The 18,905-nt window shown below is 37.4% G+C and overlaps 1 protein-coding gene across 14 annotated transcripts in view; it reads right to left on the reverse strand.

Annotated features, from left to right (window-relative positions):
* Positions 1-18,905, reverse strand: part of kcnh7 (potassium channel, voltage gated eag related subfamily H, member 7) — a 60,096-nt gene that overhangs the window by 25,157 nt on the left and 16,034 nt on the right. For 4 of the 14 annotated variants that reach the window (XM_048200750.1, XM_048200746.1, XM_048200739.1 and 1 more), the window contains exons 3-8: positions 15,754-15,909; positions 15,552-15,608; positions 5,862-6,323; positions 1,833-1,853; positions 1,239-1,262; positions 783-997 (exon numbers count right to left, since the gene is read on the reverse strand). In XM_048200750.1, coding sequence (XP_048056707.1) covers positions 783-997; positions 1,239-1,262; positions 1,833-1,853; positions 5,862-6,323; positions 15,552-15,608; positions 15,754-15,909 — 935 coding nt within the window. The remainder of the gene's footprint in view (positions 1-782; positions 998-1,238; positions 1,263-1,832; positions 1,854-5,861; positions 6,324-15,551; positions 15,609-15,753; positions 15,910-18,905) is intronic. The other 10 variants (XM_048200744.1, XM_048200745.1, XM_048200748.1 and 7 more) reach the window with 9 other exon arrangements.

Consider the following 18,905-nt stretch of genomic DNA (forward strand, 5'->3'; position numbering starts at 1 on the left):
TGAGGCTGCTGGAAGCGAAAAAGCGAACGTTGCAAATCCATTTGTCCTTTGTGTCTGAGCACTTGGAGTTTGTCAGAAATAGAACGGGGCATCAGTTTACTGTCAAGGATTTGTCCTGTTGCATCGCACCACATCCAGTAGACAGCATCACCGATTATAATGGGTTCTACTTCTAGACACATTGTTTTGGTATTTGTGAATATGAAGTAGATTAATCATCTGCTTTACATTTACCTGGCACTTGCAGTCCTTTCACAAACTTGTCCATGCTTAGTGCATAACCATGCATCATTAACTTATTTTACACGGCTCCCTGCAATACTCAATTCTGATTCTTCAACTACACCATCTAGTGGTCTGTTATTGCACAACAACAACCGCTACAACTGATAACAGACCGCTCAAGCAGGTACTGCAAGTCATCTTGTGGTAATAAAATGTCAAATTAATCAAGTAGCCGCATAATAAGTGGGATAATTACGCAGTTGGGCCTTGTATCACACTGAAGAGGTTTCTTTTGCATAACAATCTTCTGACTGTACAGGGGTCGTGCCCCCCAGTTTGGGAACCACTGATAAAGTGTGTGTTAGTCCTGCCTAAATTTTACTCCCAGCTGCAGGCCTCTTCTTTCTATAGTTATTGAAACAACTCTTTATATGTCTGACATTCCCATAGAGAGACACTAATGTAGTATTTAACAGTAATTAATAGCCTTTTGTGAGAGCACTTTGTTGACTCCACTTTGTCTGGGTGCTGCATTTATAATAGTAAATGTCTCTCACCTGTGTGACCTTCTCTGTGACATTGTGTGTCCGATCTTTGACCTTTGGTGCGATGATGGTTTTCTCTGAGGAATGCGGAGATGATGCCCGCTTGTCATTGCTTGTCTCTGAGAAGTTTAGAGTGATGAGGGGGATCTTGTTGATGGTGCTGTACTTGGTGAGGTTTGAGTCAGACGTGGAGCCCAGAAGGCTGGACTTGATCTGATTAAATGGACCTGAAGCACACAAACACAAATTATGAGCAGGGTACAAATCTCGTCTAGCATGAGTCACTTTAATAGTGACATCAACACTGTTCATTTTAAGAATCTGCATTTCCAGACCAATATTTTTAAAATTATCACTAACAACAATAACATTTAAGTCAGTTGCAAACACAAAATACAAAGACAGCAGACGCACAGACAACAGAGACATGCCAACGATTAAATCAAAGAAGTGAAGCTTTAGCCATACCCCCAGCCATCCAAGAGCGCGACACTAGCCAATGAGAAAAGAGCGAAAGAGAGAGGGAAGGGGAGCAGAGAATGATTTAACTTTTTAAAAAGTCAGGAGGTCAAAGGTTAAGAGAATTTGGTATCATCTCAAGAACTCTACTGATGTAAACAGATCGCCGAACTGAAATGGTCCACACAGTCTTGTAAATCGGAAAGATTTATGTCAAGAAAGCTTCCAGAATCTAAACAATCCATTCTCCTGTGGAATACATTAACCTTAACTCCAGGGTTTGAAAACCATGTCGGTTTAGAAAGAGATTTAGAGAAAGAAAAGGTTGAGGAAGAACAGAAAAAAAGAAGAAGAAGCTGCAAAAGCTGAAACTTAGTTCTTAAAAAAGGTATTTCTATCCCATGCACTTTCATGTCACGTAAGTCATTACGCATGCAAATTTCTCCTCTGTCTCTCTGTCACATGTACACTTATTTATCAGTATTTTCTTTGAAAGTATTCTGTGATTGTAAATTTGATGCATTTCGGGAGCATTCAGTGTAAGCCCGAGCATGCTTCATACAGGCAGGCAGGCAGGCATGTGCTGAGTAACAGCTCTGTTACCTTTAATACTACGCCCATTATCTGAGAGAGAGCAACAGATCAAGGGTGGACAGGGTGAAAGGAGAGAAAGACAGTGAAAGGCAGTCACCAAGCATCAATGACAGGTGAAATATATTAGGTTTTTAAACTGTGCGTGAGGGTATGTGTGAGTAAAAAAATCCTGAAGAAGTCCTCAGAAGAATAGCAGAACCTAAAACTCATCTTGTGGGGATGTACCCAGATGGAAAGTGGGTTCATAAAGGTTCATAAATAATTTAGGTGGGGAGGAACTATTAGCATAAATAATGATTTTGGTTGGATTTAAACAAATATGAACTTCCCCAATATTTTTGCTACTTTTAGAAAACATCCTAAGGAAAAAACAAAACAAAAAAAAAAACAAAAAAAAAATTTTTTTCATGGTTTTATGTATCCTATATTACCAGTTAAATTAGTATTAGTTAACATCTTTCAAAGACCACTTTCTTAAAGGGGGCCATGACATATGAAATCAAATTTGCCTTGATCTTTGACATATAAGAAACTTTGTACAGTTAAAACATTATGCAAGTTTCATACCTTAAAACATCCTCCTCATTATAAACAAAGCATTTATTAAATCCAATAACAGCTCGTTTGGATATTGTGGGATTTACTCACACGCAATAACAAGTGGACGTTGATACTGTTTCCTATGCAATGACATTAGCCAATCATAACAGGCTGTTTACTGACAAGCCTTAAAGGAGCCGCCCCTTAAAAAACGGATCATTTAAGACAGAGGGTCAGAATGAGGGTTGAAAATAATTGTTTTTACACAGACAGTTGTTGTTGTTTTTGTGCAAAATCCATGTCATAACCCAGCATTTTTGCTCATATAATAAATGTGGTTACACTATTTTAAGGTGACCTTGTTACAGTGTAATTATGCATACATAAATACTGAGTAATATTAATTAACTACATGTTCTTTCTATAGGGTTAGGATTAGGGGTGGTTTAGGATTAGTTGCATATAATTATGCATAATTTTATTTATTAATATAGTATCTACATGTAACGTGTAACAAGGACACTAAAATAAAGTGTTACCGCAAATGTACACTTTCAAATTTTATATCATGTAGAGACTAGGGCTGTCAAACGATTAATCGTGATTAATCGCATACAAAATAAAAGTTTGAGTTTGTATAATATATGTGAGAGTAATGTGTGTAATTAATATGTATATATATATAAATACACACTAATTAATGTATATATTTAAGAGAAATATGTTATTTATGTACAAAAAATGTATTTATATATAATATAAATTATATAAAAATATAAATAAATACATATACTTGTAAATATTTCTCAAATATATACATGGATGTGTTTGTATTTATATATACATAATAATTACACACAGTACACCCACATATATTAGGCAAACTCAAACTTTTATTTTGTATGCGATTAATCGTGATTAATCATTTGACAGCCCTAGTAGAGACCAATAGTTTTAAATTGTGCATAAATGATAATGCTGTGAGATGGTTTACTGGAAATTAGGGGTAGCTCACGAGACGAGATGAGACACGAGATTGAGTTCACGAGAACTCAATTTTTACGAGATTTTTACACACTATTTTTAAGAAATCCTCAAAGATGATTAGAAAAATAATCTGCAGGTGCATTTGAAATGTTTTAACTAATCATCTTGTAATTAATGTCATTTCAGTTCTACTTTCGGAGTATGAATTATCATATGCAGTAAAAGACAACAATATTCAAGCGCTGTAAAACGTTTTGCCGCAAACTCTGACTTCTCTGCTGTATGATTTAATACTGATTTAATGATTTAATCCACACACTGTTAATAGAAATAAAAAGAGTATAAATAAAAATGGTAAAACTTTACAATAAGGTCTCATTTATAAACGTCAACATCAACAATGAGCAATATCTTTGCTACAGTATTTATTAATCTTTGTTAATGTTAGTTAAACAAAAATAGTCATTCATGGTTAGTTCATGATAGTGCATTAAGTAATGTTAACAAATACAACTTTTGATTTTAACAATGTATTAGTAAATGTTTAAATTAACATTAACTAAAATAGTGAAGTATTGTTCATCCTTAGTTCATGTATAGTTAACTAACGTTAACTAATGAAACCTTATTGTAAAGTGTTACCATAAAAATGAATAACAGTTTTCTTTTAGCCTTAAGTGCAATCAATAAGTGCAACCATAATCAAAGCACTCTCTCAATATTCAAAGTGCTTTTCTTTAAGCATGATACAGAGCTGAGAGATGCTTACAACTACACAGCCCAGCCTAAGTTAGCTTTCATAATGGAAGATATTTGCATGCATCAGGGAGCCACTTTCAAATGTGGGGTATTGACATCGCATTTGAATATGCGCTTGCGTTTACTTTCACTTTCGCGATTGCGCGTACTCTGTGTATAGGGAGCGGCAGCGACCGTTATCCAACTGAATTAAATGGTTTTTATTTCTATAAAAAGCAAAATGACAGTGGAGGCATAATGTAAATATCGCGGTGGCATATTCTTTCCTAATTTCACCTTCACACTATCACAAGATTGCTTTTCGCCTCGACGAGAAATCTCGTCACAATTTAGTCTCGCGAGATCTCGTCACACCCCTACTGGAAATCTTTTTCCAAGTTTTATTAAAAAATTTGGTCAATAAACAACCTTTTGACAATTACCAGTCAAAATTATTATCATATTAAATAAAAATATCATATTAAAACAAGTTTCCTTGGACTATATATTACTTTTGATATGATATGCGAATGTGTACATATTTAATAAGATCGTATTTTGCATATTAAAATGTATATTTGGCATTTCATTCCGATTAAAGCAATGGAAATCAGGTTTGTAAAGTACTTGAATAATGATACTTCATTAAGTATTACTTTAGGGAATTTGTACTAGAATACTAATGAAACATGCATTTCTAGTATCACATTATCAAAAGCAGCATATTTTTTACCTTACTATTTATATTTCAAAGTGCAGTCTACATATTTCACTGGTTATCATGATGGGAATCTATTAAAAATACATATTTTTGTCTGTCTTACTAAACTAACAAGTCACATCACATTCCTGTGAATTTTATTGCACTTTTATTTAACACAGCCAATAAAATCAATTTCAATGTGAAACATAATTGGCCTCAGCTATAGTCATTCGTCCTTGTGAAGATATATCTCTACAGTCACAACAACATTTTAGGCCTTTGACCTAAAGCAATCCTTTTTAATTAAGTTATAGCTATTGCTGAAGAAGAACGTGACCCGAGTGCAAATATGGTCAGTCCAAAAACAATGATATTCAAGTTTCAAATAACTATAAAATAAGCTGCAGTTGCATTTAATTTCAGGTAACACATTTCAGGATATAGGTCAAAGTTTAACACCTGCTGTATCCTAGAGCCTTACAAAGTCAATGCATTGAGAAAATTATTAATTTTAATGAGAAAATCTGCCCTGTCTCTTGAATTCATCAGTCAGTTTCAAGGGCTAAGAAAAAAGATTACTTTTTACTTTTAAATATTTAAGTACAGTTAAATGTGGAAATCTTGCTTTGACTCAAGTATATTTTTGGCTAGATACTTTGACTGAGTAAAAGTCTGACACTGCGCCCATACCTAAGTATAGTTCTCAGTACTTTTTACACTCAAGGAAATATCTTACCCTATTCATATGTAGTACCTCCTTTTTTTAGTTTAAAATGTTTCTAAATTAACAGCAGCATGCAGATATAGGATGATAGAATTGTAGTGGAAATTACAATGGATATATATTACAATGGATATAATAAGATCAACAGATGTGAATGGGAAGTCCCCACAAAGATGAGTAAACAGTGTGCGTATACTGTATGTGTGGCTGTTTTTATTTTCTGCTCCTTCCAGTTCATCGGTTGCTGTGATTTTACCAAATCAAGTCACTTTAACAGAACCACAAACTAAATGTGTGTAAAAAGTCTTAAAAGCTTATGCTTGTGTATTTAGAAATGTGTGCATACCTTCGCTAGCATGGCGATCGCGGTACGTCCTCTGTGTGTGCGTGCTAAGTCCTTCTAAATCTTGTGTAGATGATGCTCTCCTAAACGTGCACATACTGGCCTGTGATGCCCTCCTGGATGCAGTCGGCAAAGGCTCCTGGGGGTCCACCCGTTCCCAGGGGCCCCGTGGAGACGAGTGATCCTGTGGCCCTGAGATTGGCGAGCATGACCCCAGATAACTCTGGCCAATCAGAGCCCGGGTGTCGTTTCCGTAGGAGGGGCTACAGCTCTCACCGGTTGGTGGATGGAGTTCACGTGGAGAGAGGGAAAGGGAGAGAGATGAAGAACAAGAAGAGTGTTTCTCATTCTGATCAGCCGAATGGATGGTCACCTCATCCGGGTCTTCTTGGGGTAGGGATTGCTTACTCACTCCCAGCATGCTTAGTGGGGCAGGCAGACGAAAACGGAAGAAACGTCCTTTTTCTACAAAAAAGTGACAGAGCAGGTTTCAGGGGAGGTAACAAGAAAGAGGCATTGTTTTATTATATTGCATAAAATGTAATAAAAAATATATGTGTCCTTCTCTAGGGTTTTGGAAATTTAATGCCACCAAGACCAAGCATATTCCCCATTTCTTATACTGAAATAAAACTAAAGGGCCAGGCACACATAACTAGCATACACACGGTTCTTATGGCTCTTTGGAGCAGCAGCAGTACATTTTTTGTTGCCACAGGGCCTAAAACTAACTTTTTGCTACACCTGCCAATGACCGGTGACTTAAGAAAATTTACCATCTATAAATATTTTTTACTGGCCATTTAACAGCCAGTTATGACAGTTATACCAATGAAAATTCACAATTGTCCATTCCAACTTCGATACCACAGCTTAAACTACTAATTTAACTCAAATAAATTTAAAACTGTCAGGATCACCATCTGTTCCTGTTACAATCCTGTCAGTTCCCGGACTACATTACCCATAATCCTCTCTGCCATTCACCTGCACTCAATCCACCAATCACTACACTAATCATCACACCCAGCTGCCACGCATTACCAGGACTATAAAGGACTTTCACACACACCACCTCACCGCGAAGTCTTGTTTTCCCTGTGATGCAATTCCGAGCGATTATACCCTGTCTGATTGTCTGTCACCGTACCTCTTGTCTTTCGTTTATGATCCTGTGCCGCCTGTCCTGACCATTGCTTTGTATACTGTTCTGTGATTGATATCCGCCAGCCCTGACCCTCTGCTTGTTCCTGACTACGATTCTGCCTGTCCCTCGCTGTTCCTGTTTGCCCCTGTTCGACCCAGCCTGTATGACTACGCTCACTATTAATAAAGCTTTGCATTTGGATCCCTACCCGAGTCCAGCCTTCGTTACAAAAACATTGTTAAAGACAAATAACAGTAGTTTTCAGGTACAGACATTGAATAGAGTAATCAAATGTAAAATAACACTGGATAGTCTTCGCTTCGATTAATTCTTATTAAAGTTTCAAAAGTTATTCAGTCAAGAGCAATGAGTGTTTTCGCTGTCCTTTTTTTATTTGATGAACATTAAACACAGACAGCAGCAGAAATATTAGGCTGCTGTCACTTTAAGACCTCATGCACAGATCCAATACACTGATACTGTACACATGCGTTGTCTTTCTCGACTGTTTACATTTACTCAAGCCATAACTGACTGTATTTACTAGGATACTCATGGTGCGTTCAAAAGAAACATGGAGGAATACCACAATATTACAGGTATTCAGCAGTGACATTGTCAGGCTTTTCTATTTACAATGAAGTAAGCTAATTACAAGCACAAAATATAGTAGCATTATAATATAACAATATAATATGTAACAATAAAGTTTACAGTGGCTTTATAAATCAATTAAAAACATAAAAAAGCTAAACACACCTGATGCACATTATTTGTTCTTCATTTTCTATAAGTAGAAGTGCTGTATTTTTGTGAGAGAAAGCACATCGCCATCTTACTCCGACGAAAGTGACTGGAACGCACCTGCTGTTGTAAACACGACTTCCCACCTAGTAAATACGAACTTCCCAGGAGGACTTGAATGCACCATCACTGATACATGAATTTTTTTACATAATTTTGTACAAACCAGATTCCAAAAAAGTTGGGACACTGTACAAATTGTGAATAAAAAAGGAATGCAATAATTTACAAATCTCATAAACTTATATTTTATTCACAATAGAATATAGATGACATATCAAATGTTGAAAGTGAGACATGTTGAAATGTCATGCCAAATATTGGCTCATTTTGGATTTCATGAGAGCTACACATTCCAAAAAAGTTGGGACAGGTAGCAATAAGAGGCTGGAAAAGTTAAATGTACATATAAGAAACAGCTGAAGGACCAATTTGCAACTTATTAGGTCAAGTGGCAACATGATTGGGTATAAAAAGAGCCTCTCAGAGTGGCAGTGTCTCTCAGAAGTCAAGATAGGCAGAGGATCACCAATTCCCCCAATGCTGAGGTGAAAAGTAGTGGAACAATATCAGAAAGGAGTTTCTCAGAGAAAAATTACAAAGAGTTTGAAGTTATCATCATCTACAGTGCATAATATCATCCAAAGATTCAGAAAATCTGGAACAATCTCTGTGCGTAAGAGTCAAGGCCGGAAAACCATACTGGATGCCCGTGATCTTCGGGCCCAGACGGCACTGCATCACATACAGGAATGCTACTGTAATGGAAATCACAACATGGGCTCAGGAATACTTCCAGAAAACATGCATCTCAGAAGCCTGCATCTCTGATGGTATGGGGTTGCATGAGTGCGTGTGGCATGGGCAGCTTACACATCTGGAAAGGCACCATCAATGCTGAAAGGTATATCCAAGTTCTAAAACAACATATGCTCCCATCCAGACATCGTCTCTTTCAGGGAAGACCTTGCATTTTCCAGCATGACAAAGCCAGACCACATACTGCATCAATTACAACATCATGGCTGCACAGAAGAAGGATCCGGGTACTGAAATGGCCAGCCTGCAGTCCAGATCTTTCACCCATAGAAAACATTTGGCGCATCATAAAGAGGAAGATGCGACAAAGAAGACCTAAGACAGTTGAGCAACTAGAAGCCTCCGTTAGACAAGAATGCAAACAACAAGGAAAACAACATTCCTATTCCTAAACTTGAGCAACTTGTCTCCTCAGTCCCCAGACGTTTGCAGACTGTTATAAAAAGAAGAGGGGATGCCACACAGTGGTAAACATGGCCTTGTCCCAACTTTTTTGAGATGTGTTGATGCCATGAAATTTAAAATCAACTTATTTTTCCCTTAAAATGATACATTTTCTCAGTTTAAACATTTGATATGTCATCTATGTTGTATTCTGAATAAAATATTGAAATTTGAAACTTCCACATCATTGCATTCTGTTTTTATTCACAATTTGTACAGTGTCCCAACTTTTTTGGAATCGGGTTTGTATGAATATGTCCATTCAAGCACTGTCTAAGATGCGGCTTTCTGGAAGTGCACTTTGGATTTGTGCGCACATAAAACTGTCCACACAGTGAGTAATGAATTTGTGTCTTCTGCGCTTAAATATTTAAAGTGGCAAGGCTTGAACTTTCATGACTGCTCCGAGCATCGTTCATGTTTGTTCTGGTTCTTGTTCTCACAACATTGCATAGTTAGAATTCATAAAAATGTTACCAGTCAACTGGCGATTGACACCGTTTCATATACTAGTTTAGTTTTAGTATAGTTTTACTCATTTTTACTCACATATGGCGCTTGCCGAGTGTTAATATTAGGCCCTGTTTTTCTGGTATATCTGCTGGGGGAGTGGGGGGGCTGAATCAACTCCTTTGTCTCCTGCATGATGAGGGATTTTCTATGACTTACATTTTGCTTGTATTGTTCAGTATTCGTTGTTACTTGCTCTGTTGGGTGCTATTTTGTACAACAGCAGCATGTTGTGTATGTATTGGCAGTAGCAAATGAAATTTCTTAGATTTCATTAAAACATCTTCATTTGTGTTTCAAAGATGATCAAAATTCTTTCTTCATGAGGGTGAGTAAATGATGACAGAATTTTCATTTTTGGGTGAACTAGAGCCGTTTCAAGGTCTCAGCCATCAGGTGAGAGGTGGCAATGAGGGTCATTGCATTATTTACATAGACACAGTGAAGGAATAAAAAGAAAGTAGAATACATATGATTATTTCTAACACCAGAAGAACTAACGATACTTTAGTTGTATAGTGCAAATCGCAGCATGACAGCAGTTGTCAAACAAGGTTACTGTGATGGGGTCTATGCAAAAAAACCTCTGCAGCCACGTGGTCCTACCCACCCCGTGAATCTTTAACAAGAACTGCCTGAACATTAAACAAGCAGAAATGTCTGTTGGAGGGAAAACTGGGGCATCAGCATCAATGAAATTCAGAGAAAAGACGAGATGAAACATGGATTAAATTTGAGTTCTCTCTCTCGTTCTCCTCTGGAGGGTAAGACAGCCCAAGGACTCTACATGGATTTCATTACCTGAGCTTTATACAAACAACAGAGAAAATACAGCTAAATTATTTATGAACCAGTGAGACCAGCTTAATCAAATATATTATTGGCAATACCACAACACTGGGTATAAGAGAGCTTCTTGAAAGCTTGATGCCCAACAAAAACTTTACTGGTGTCCTAGGAAAGCTCATGATATCTGTTTCTGTTGTATTCGTGTTGTCGACATGACATTTCAAGGAGTGTCAGCAGTTTTCTACAGTCTGAGGCTACGTCTACACTAATCTGGATACATCTGAAAATGCATCTTTTTCTCTATACTTTTGTCCTTCGTTTACACTGAGATTGTGTTTCTGTCCTGCAAAAAATGGCTTTTTGAAGACACTCTCAGTAGATACATTTGAAATTGCCGTTTTCACGTTGTAGTGTGGACTGTGAAAATGGAGGTATTTAAAAATGAAAATGCATGTTTAGTTATGTGAAACATATTGTACCAGATATGTTTATACCAGTATGTGCCAGCTACTGTATGTGCTATTCACTTTCAAAGAGCTGCTAAAGACAAATGTTACTTTGTACAATCTTAATATTATATTCCTGCAAAGATGAAAGAAAATTTACTAATTGCAGTCTTGTGGCAAAACATGAGGGCAATTTCATTTTAGACCATACATGGAACAATGATTGAGTGCAGTAAGTGGTGAGGTATTTTGGTAATAAAATGATCGTGCCAGAAAAATAACGTTAGAACCGTATTATGTCTGGTCTCTCGGTATCATCTCAGTGAGCATTTTTGCATGTGCTGTAAGATGATTTCTGCATTTTCTTCATTTCTTCATTTTCAGATGTTTCAGTGTGGACGAGGAACTTGATTTAAATTGTTGTTTGTCACCACCTTTTGCCCCGTTATCGACGGTCCTGCTTGCTTGCACTGACGCTTTTACTCTGAGTGCCGAAGTACCGGCAACATGTGAAATGTGCCGGTATGCAAGAAAAAGTGAAGGTACACTAAAGATTAAAATATAGAATAGGTACGGCCCACTTTGAGCACTGGTCATGGCTATTTTACATCCTCTCTCTAACCCTTAGTATTAAACAGGCTAATTTTTTGCCACCACTGTTTAGACACCTGTGTAAATTACTTTTTGATATGTGACATGACATTTATGCTATGGTGCACTAATTTGCCAGTTGTAGATTTGCTTTTGGCTGCAATATAGTTTTTACTGCTTCATACTTCATTAACAGCCTCCTTGCAATGCCTGCATCATTTATTAAGACAATATAAATTCTTACAATCATGAAATGATCAAGGATCTTGATAAAAATATTTCTAACATATTTCTGACATGGGTATTCCAGGATGTGCATATTCTTATCTTTATCATTCTCATTCTTAACATTAGTTCTTCTGCTGTTAGGAATAATTGCATGTATTCTACTCTTTCATTACCGAATAGTATGAATATGTACTGTTTAAATGTATTCATCTGTCTGACATCAGAAAAAAACGTATAGTGCCCCTATTATGCTTTTTCGGATATTACCTTACATGTGGAATGCAAGCAACACAGCTGTTTGTGAATGTAAAAGATCTGCAAAGTTTGAAACATCAAAGTGCACAATAAATGGAGGTATAGTCGCACAAAAGAAATAACCGTTTCTGAACCTGAAGTGGTCAGTAATTCTAGTCTTACTTCCTGCACAAGCCTACATAGATTGGGTGATATGCTCCAGAGAATCGTTTTCTATCATTTTGCGAGCAAAGATGGAGTTAGTGATAAGGAAAAATGTCACGTCGCACAGAAATATTTCAAAGGCAAGACTGTGGATCCACACATGCAATTTGCAAATTTTGCAAGAGATTTATGCCGGTGAAGGAGTCTCAAACCACAGTCAATTATTCACCGAATGTGAAAGCAAAAACTGACCGAGCTTTTGGCATCTGACACTGCATTAATGGTGCATTAATTCTCTCAGACACAAGGAAAGCTGAATACCTCAGTGCTGATAACAGTATATCAATTTAATTTATTGGCTTAATATTAATGATAGTGTAAAAATTAGATTTTTTTTTAAGCTTGAAGCTGCTTATGATTTTCATCAATGACTAATTATTGTGCTTTATTAGGCCTATGGGAACAAAACAAAATGCTGACGAACAGCAATGCCCTTTTTTGTCTTGGCTTAAAAAACAACTGTATAAGAATGATGAATCTCTTTTATAACAAACACTCTTGACAATTTGTGAATAGATCACCTTGCAATTCAATTTTGATGTGGGATTTCATTAAGTCCTCAATCCTCATACATGCATCGGCGTTGGTTATGTGGTGATGTTGTTATGAAATTAGGGAAGGAAAATGAATTGATATCGTCAAAAGCATCAACCATCGGCAATTTCTCTGACGATCGTTGATACACAATTCTATTGTCCATCGGCACAACCCTATGTAATAAATTTGCATAATGCCAGCCTATGGTCTTCACTGGCTGCCCATGAACAACGTCTACTTTGACCCGCCCTCAAACACTGTAGCTGAGGCCTGGAAAGTTTGGGTCGTGTTATCGGCATGTAGAGATGAGGATTCAAGCTCGAATTGATATTGTAAAACTGATGCCTTAATTACTGTTCATATAACTATAAGTGCTGAGGAAGCCTACGGAGCTGGTATTCAGTTATGGTAATGAGCGTTTTGTTTCCGACACATGCTGTAAGCAGAAGACCAATCACAATCACTGAGCCATCTGACCAATCAGAGTAGGCTAATGGAAAGAAGGGGTTTAGAAAGACCGAATCCTTTATTGAACCGTTTCAGACACTGTGAGAAAAGAGTTAATGCTGCAATGTGTATTATGAGAAAATTAAAGTGTTTTTGCATGTAAACCTTTTATAGGAGACCTGCAAAACAATATTAGGAACCTTTAAAATAGTATAATAGGGGCACTGTTATTACACATTTCATTTCATTCAAATGCTAAAAGAAGTTATAAAACCTCGATCTTGTACATCAGTTATCTTTTTTTATTATTATTATCAAGAATCTTTATTTTCTTTTATCTCTGCAGCGTGATTTCTCTCTTTCTCCGTTTCTCTCTGTCTGTCTCTTCCCTGGGGTTTCAGTGCCACGCCAGCATTAATTAAAAGTCTCTAAACTGGGCTATTTATATCACTCTTTCATCAAAACAACCTAATGCACCCCACAAAAGAGGCTTTTTTGACTGGGACATCCTTCAATTTTTGATCAGAGTAAAGCCTAATAAATTATTGACACAATCAGGATAGAAAAGCTTGTATATTTTACTAGCTAGTTTGTCTCTGCTTTGCTGGTTCAATGCACATCTTCTAAACTTAGCCGTCAACCTTGTTCTCAGAGGAAGCGGGATCTAGGAAATCTATATTCATCCCAGCTGGAATTTTTCGCCACAGCTTTTTAAAGCATCATGTTCTGTGTCTCAGCATAATACTGACTACACTGCCATAGCAAATCATCGGTTTATAACAGCCCTGACTAAACAGTCTCTCTAACTTGCTCACATATGAACACACGCAGATGTCCTTTTCAAAACATTCCCAGTTGCTATGATACCACAGAGACAGTATTAGCATTGGATAGGGCTGTAACGATATGCGATATGAAACCGAAATCGCGATACGCAGGTCCACGAACCTGTATCGCGATGTGAGAAGGCAGAATCGCGACACACCCCTTCCAACTCCCAGAGTTATCCTTCCTGTCCAGATCCAATGCTACCACATTTTTAAATTACTATAAGTATTAGGGGTGTAACGATTTATCGTAAATGGTGTGTCTCAATCAGCTCTCTAGTTCAGTAAGTGTTTCGGGCACACATTGAATCTTGCAAGCAGGTTTAAACGTTTCTCATGTCAGTCTCTTGCATGGTCGCGTGAGAAACGTCGTGGCTTTCTTTCACCGCAGTGCACAGGAACAGCTGTGCTCACAGAAAAGCAAAAGACGCTTGCGATGCTTTGCTTTAAGAAGTTCTGTGGGGCCGTTCACATATTGCGTCTTTTCCGCGTGCAAGTCAGTTATTATTTTCAAATGTAGCCGCGCGGCAGGCGCGCTCATAAAGGGATCAACGCGGTCGCGACGCGCGTGCAATTCTCAACTTCTCAGAATGCCGCAAGCGCACCGCAGGTCGTGTGACAAGAATCAACCGATCAGCTATGGCCTTTCCGTAACAAAACATCAAAAGCTCAACCGAACAGCTGATCATAGCTGATCATAGCTGTACATGGTGGTTTTTATATCTTATCTCCATCAATATATCTCGTAGTAAAACTAATGCAAGGGCTAGAAATCATTTATCCTTTGCAGAAACATCCTGATCCTCTTAGAGAGCTCAGTTCATGGTTGCATAGCAACGACCGACGCCACGGGAGCGCAAGCGCTTTGGAAAGAAGGAGAAGCGGTGCGGCCGCGCCTTCCACGCGTTTTTAGACGCGATATGTGAACGGCCCCTATTCATAATTCTAAGTTCATGTTAAATTTAACATTTTTTTTTCAGTGACAGACAGCCCTATTCAACTGTTAATTTGAATACAGAAGGTTTTTATTAAAATTTTATATTTATTTATTTTATTGAAATGTGATCTTGTATGTACAACAAGGAAAATTATTGAAATTTGTTCATGTTTTTTTAATAAATCTTGTTTGAATTTCAGTTTCATTTTGTTCAAAATATCGTGATACGTATCGTATCGTGAACTCCGTATCGAGATACGTATCGTATCGTGACCTGAGCGTATCGTTACACCCCTAGCATTGGATATTAATTGGATTTCATAGTTCAGATGTGACTTTCCAATACAGAGTTAGAGGAGGACATCAGACAGGGTTTGTGTTTGTGTGTGCGTGTGCGCAAATGTGTGTAAACTGATGCAGTAGCATATTTTGCAGAAAATGCAGCGCAGCGGTTTTATTGCTTCCAGGTCTTTAAGAACACTTGTCATAATTATAGCATGTGCACTCATACTGTTTGCATTGGGTGGTTTAGTGTGCACAGTTGTCCTATAAATGAAGCACCGTTCAGCACCTGGCCTCAGGGATCCAAATAATTGTAACACTGTGTTACATAAATAATTTCCCCCCGCTTCATTTCCTTTCTAGCTGACTGGGTTTGGTTTTGACAGTGTGTGCTGGTGAGCCAGAGCAACTGGAGCAAATAAAAACCTTTCTCTCTTCCTCTGCCTTCTCCATATTTCTTCCTGCACACCTCTCCATCCATTCCTACTCAGCAACCACACGCCATTTGTTTAAATGGAAGAGACAGGAAGTAAGCAATTAAGACAGATGTTGTCAATATACTGCAATGATGGAAATTTAAAAAAAAAAATGCATTACAGATAGTGAATGAGAAAAGAAGCAATCTTACTTTGTTCCTGTTTGGATGGGGAGGTGTGGTTGAGTCGGTCTAGTGAATCCATGCTACCCTCCTTTAGCACGTAATCAAAGCTCAAGATGAACATCATGACAACACCCTCTTCGTTCTTCACTGGAATGATGTGTGTCGCACACAGGAAGTCTGATCCTGTGGATGTAAAGTGACAAAAACATTATTTTTTCTTCATTATCATCTTTTGGTTTTGATAGCAAATCAAATCCAACCATTAAGTTCAATGAGCATCTTTGTATTATTTAAATGACCACTAACCTCTGATTAATTCCGGTTAATTGTGATTACTTCATTTTAATTTGCTTAATTAGCATAAGATAGACACTGATAAATAAACAGAGGCAGATAGTGGTTGTGGAGAGCAGGTTACATTTGCTACTTTACTACATAAACAAACATGCAGTTTCGTGTGCAGATGTTGATGCTCATTCAGTTTGACAGGTTCAGGATTCATTCCTGACAGGCAAAGATGGGGGTCGCCATGGTAACTAAAGGGCAAGACAACTCTTGAGAAAAGCACAATGGAGCAGTGGCTCTGATTCGTTATCACATTTGATAGAAACCTGTGGATTGATGAGTTGATCATTACTGGGGCACGAGGGTTATCAGATGTACTAATTAGCCATAGTCCGCCATCTCAAGACACAATTATCCTCATCATTGTCATAACCATTATAATTTTTTTAATCATCATTCAGTTTTTCCAGTGCATTCATACAAGCAATTAACTTTATTTGGTGTTTGAGAAGACAAGATTGCACACAATATCACTGTTTCTGCAAAAAGATTCCCTCTTGATGATTAAACTCCACACAGTTCTTGGCAGTTCATGTTTTTTTTTTTAAACAATAAAAGCATATATGTTCTTTAGAGATACAATATTATTGAACACTGAATTATTATATCAATCTATCACAGTGTTTTTCAACCTGGGGGTCGGAACTTACTAGTATAATATATTATATTATAATATATCATGATCATGGTTTAATGTTATTGCTAGTAAAGAACTATGGCTTTTAAACACACTGTAAAACTGAACAGTGAAATTGATTAAATGAAATGAGTTAGTTTCATTTAAATAATAATTAAAGTTTATTGCACTTAATAGAAAAAAGTTGTGTGAACTCAAAATTTGATTGTGGTAAGCTGAACTTAATATGATTGAGTTGCTGCAGATTTCTAAATCCCAGCATACTTGTGTAAGGAAAATAAATGTTGAAATTAAGTATTATTTTGTGTGTTTTTGCACAAGATTAACATAGGGAGACATAAGTTAGTGTTTAATGTTGTGATATTTACAGGGGGTTCTGTTATGTTTCGTAGGGTTACCATTGTGGTGAAGAGTAGACCCTGTGGTTAGGTTGAGGATGGGCTGCAAAACTTTTAAGACCACATATACTGTGTGTTGTTTGATTATATACACACACAAGTATAATGAAAGTCTCTTTGATAGTTATCATAGCATGTATTATTTGCTATCTAATATTTAAGGGTGGGGTAAGTAGATTTGGAAAAACACTGTTCGGAAATTAGTCGGGCCGACACCAACAACAAATGTGTAACCAATCAGCATTAGGGGGCATAGCTATAACGGTCAAGGAGACAGAATGAGTAGGAGGGAGATTTGAAAAGAAAAAAAAACTGCAGAAAGAGAGATGAGAAACAATACAAAAGAGCTCAAAAGAATATCACTGGAATGAAGGGTTATGACTGGGCAAGATCTTTAGGACCCACAGAGAGAGTGTGAATACATGTGAATAACACTGAGTTTGAGTGTCATTGATTGTCTGCTGAGCTGCTGTGCTGTTGGCAACTAAAAACAAACTCTTGTTTGTATTTACTCTAGGGTACTGTACATTTATTTTTGGTGCTTCCTTGTCGTTCGCTCATCATCTGTGCTTTATTTTTCGTGAAGCATTTTGTTGTGCGTCAGCTCAGATAAACAGATATCCACTTTCGCATTGCATGTGTAAAAGTGGCCAGACAGTGGGTCTTATGCAGGCCAGAAGCGGACGGGCCGGGGTTAGAGACCGACTCGGAGCAGGGTGGTTAGCGTTGGAGGGTGGATTTGTTTGGGTAGATTTCAAATATCAACAATGTCCAACAGCGTTTTTCAAAATCTACTTACCCCACCATTAACCAAGATCGGAATATGATATTTATGTAAATGAATTGTGTAATTAACATTATGATTGTGGGGCAAGGCTGAGAACTGTGGGAGTGAAGGGATGCCGGTGATGTGATTTTTTAATGCACCTGTGCACCACACTGGCCTTGCTCCGCTTCCACAGCTCTCAGCCCCACCCCGCTTGTCACAAAAATTTTAATTTCTAACTTAAAAAAATTAGTTATCTTACTTAAATGTTTTGAGATTATAAGCTTTCTCAAATGTTTTGAGTATTCTTAATGTACTGAATTTTACAGTGAAGTTGTCCAAATTTTGGGTAAAAGGGTTGTATAGATCGCAAATCTCACATAAGATGAATAGAAAGGAACACAGCTCTTATACTGACTAAACATTATTACATATAATATAATATAAATTTATAATATAAATTGATCTGACCTCCTTAGTAAGCACCTCCCTTCATTCACTAATACATTTTGAGTGGAAAAGTTTAGATTATACCCTTCACACTGAACATGGAAAGTTGATCTCAGCTCAACTGTGTCACATCACCAACAGTCACTGTCGCTCATGGACGCTGCAAATTGCTGTCAGTGTGATTGCCCTTTCAGTGCAATGAGGTTATCTGCTTTGACGGCTACTCGTGTTAGTTTTTTGAGAATCATCTCAAGAACAATCAGAGAGCAGTATGGAGTTTTCCATGACATGAATTCCCTGTTCGATTATTTTGGCCTGCAGGAGCAGGATCAACTCAATTCTAGAATTAGCTCAATTCACAATGAAACTGCTTGAATGATCACATATCGGTTACAGAGAGGAGCAGAAGAAATAAGTAATGTTCGTTTGTGTGTTTATTTGGGAATGTGATCTATAAATATGTGAGAGTGAGCTTTCATCTGGTGTTCCTAGAGTTTCTCTGTCAATCTGTGATATTATTAGCAGTTGTGCATGCATACACACATACACACTACAGACCTTCTGTAATCACCACCTGCAGAAT

Source organism: Megalobrama amblycephala, linkage group LG8, assembly GCF_018812025.1.
Source record: "Megalobrama amblycephala isolate DHTTF-2021 linkage group LG8, ASM1881202v1, whole genome shotgun sequence".
Classification (NCBI taxonomy): Eukaryota; Metazoa; Chordata; class Actinopteri; order Cypriniformes; family Xenocyprididae; genus Megalobrama; species Megalobrama amblycephala.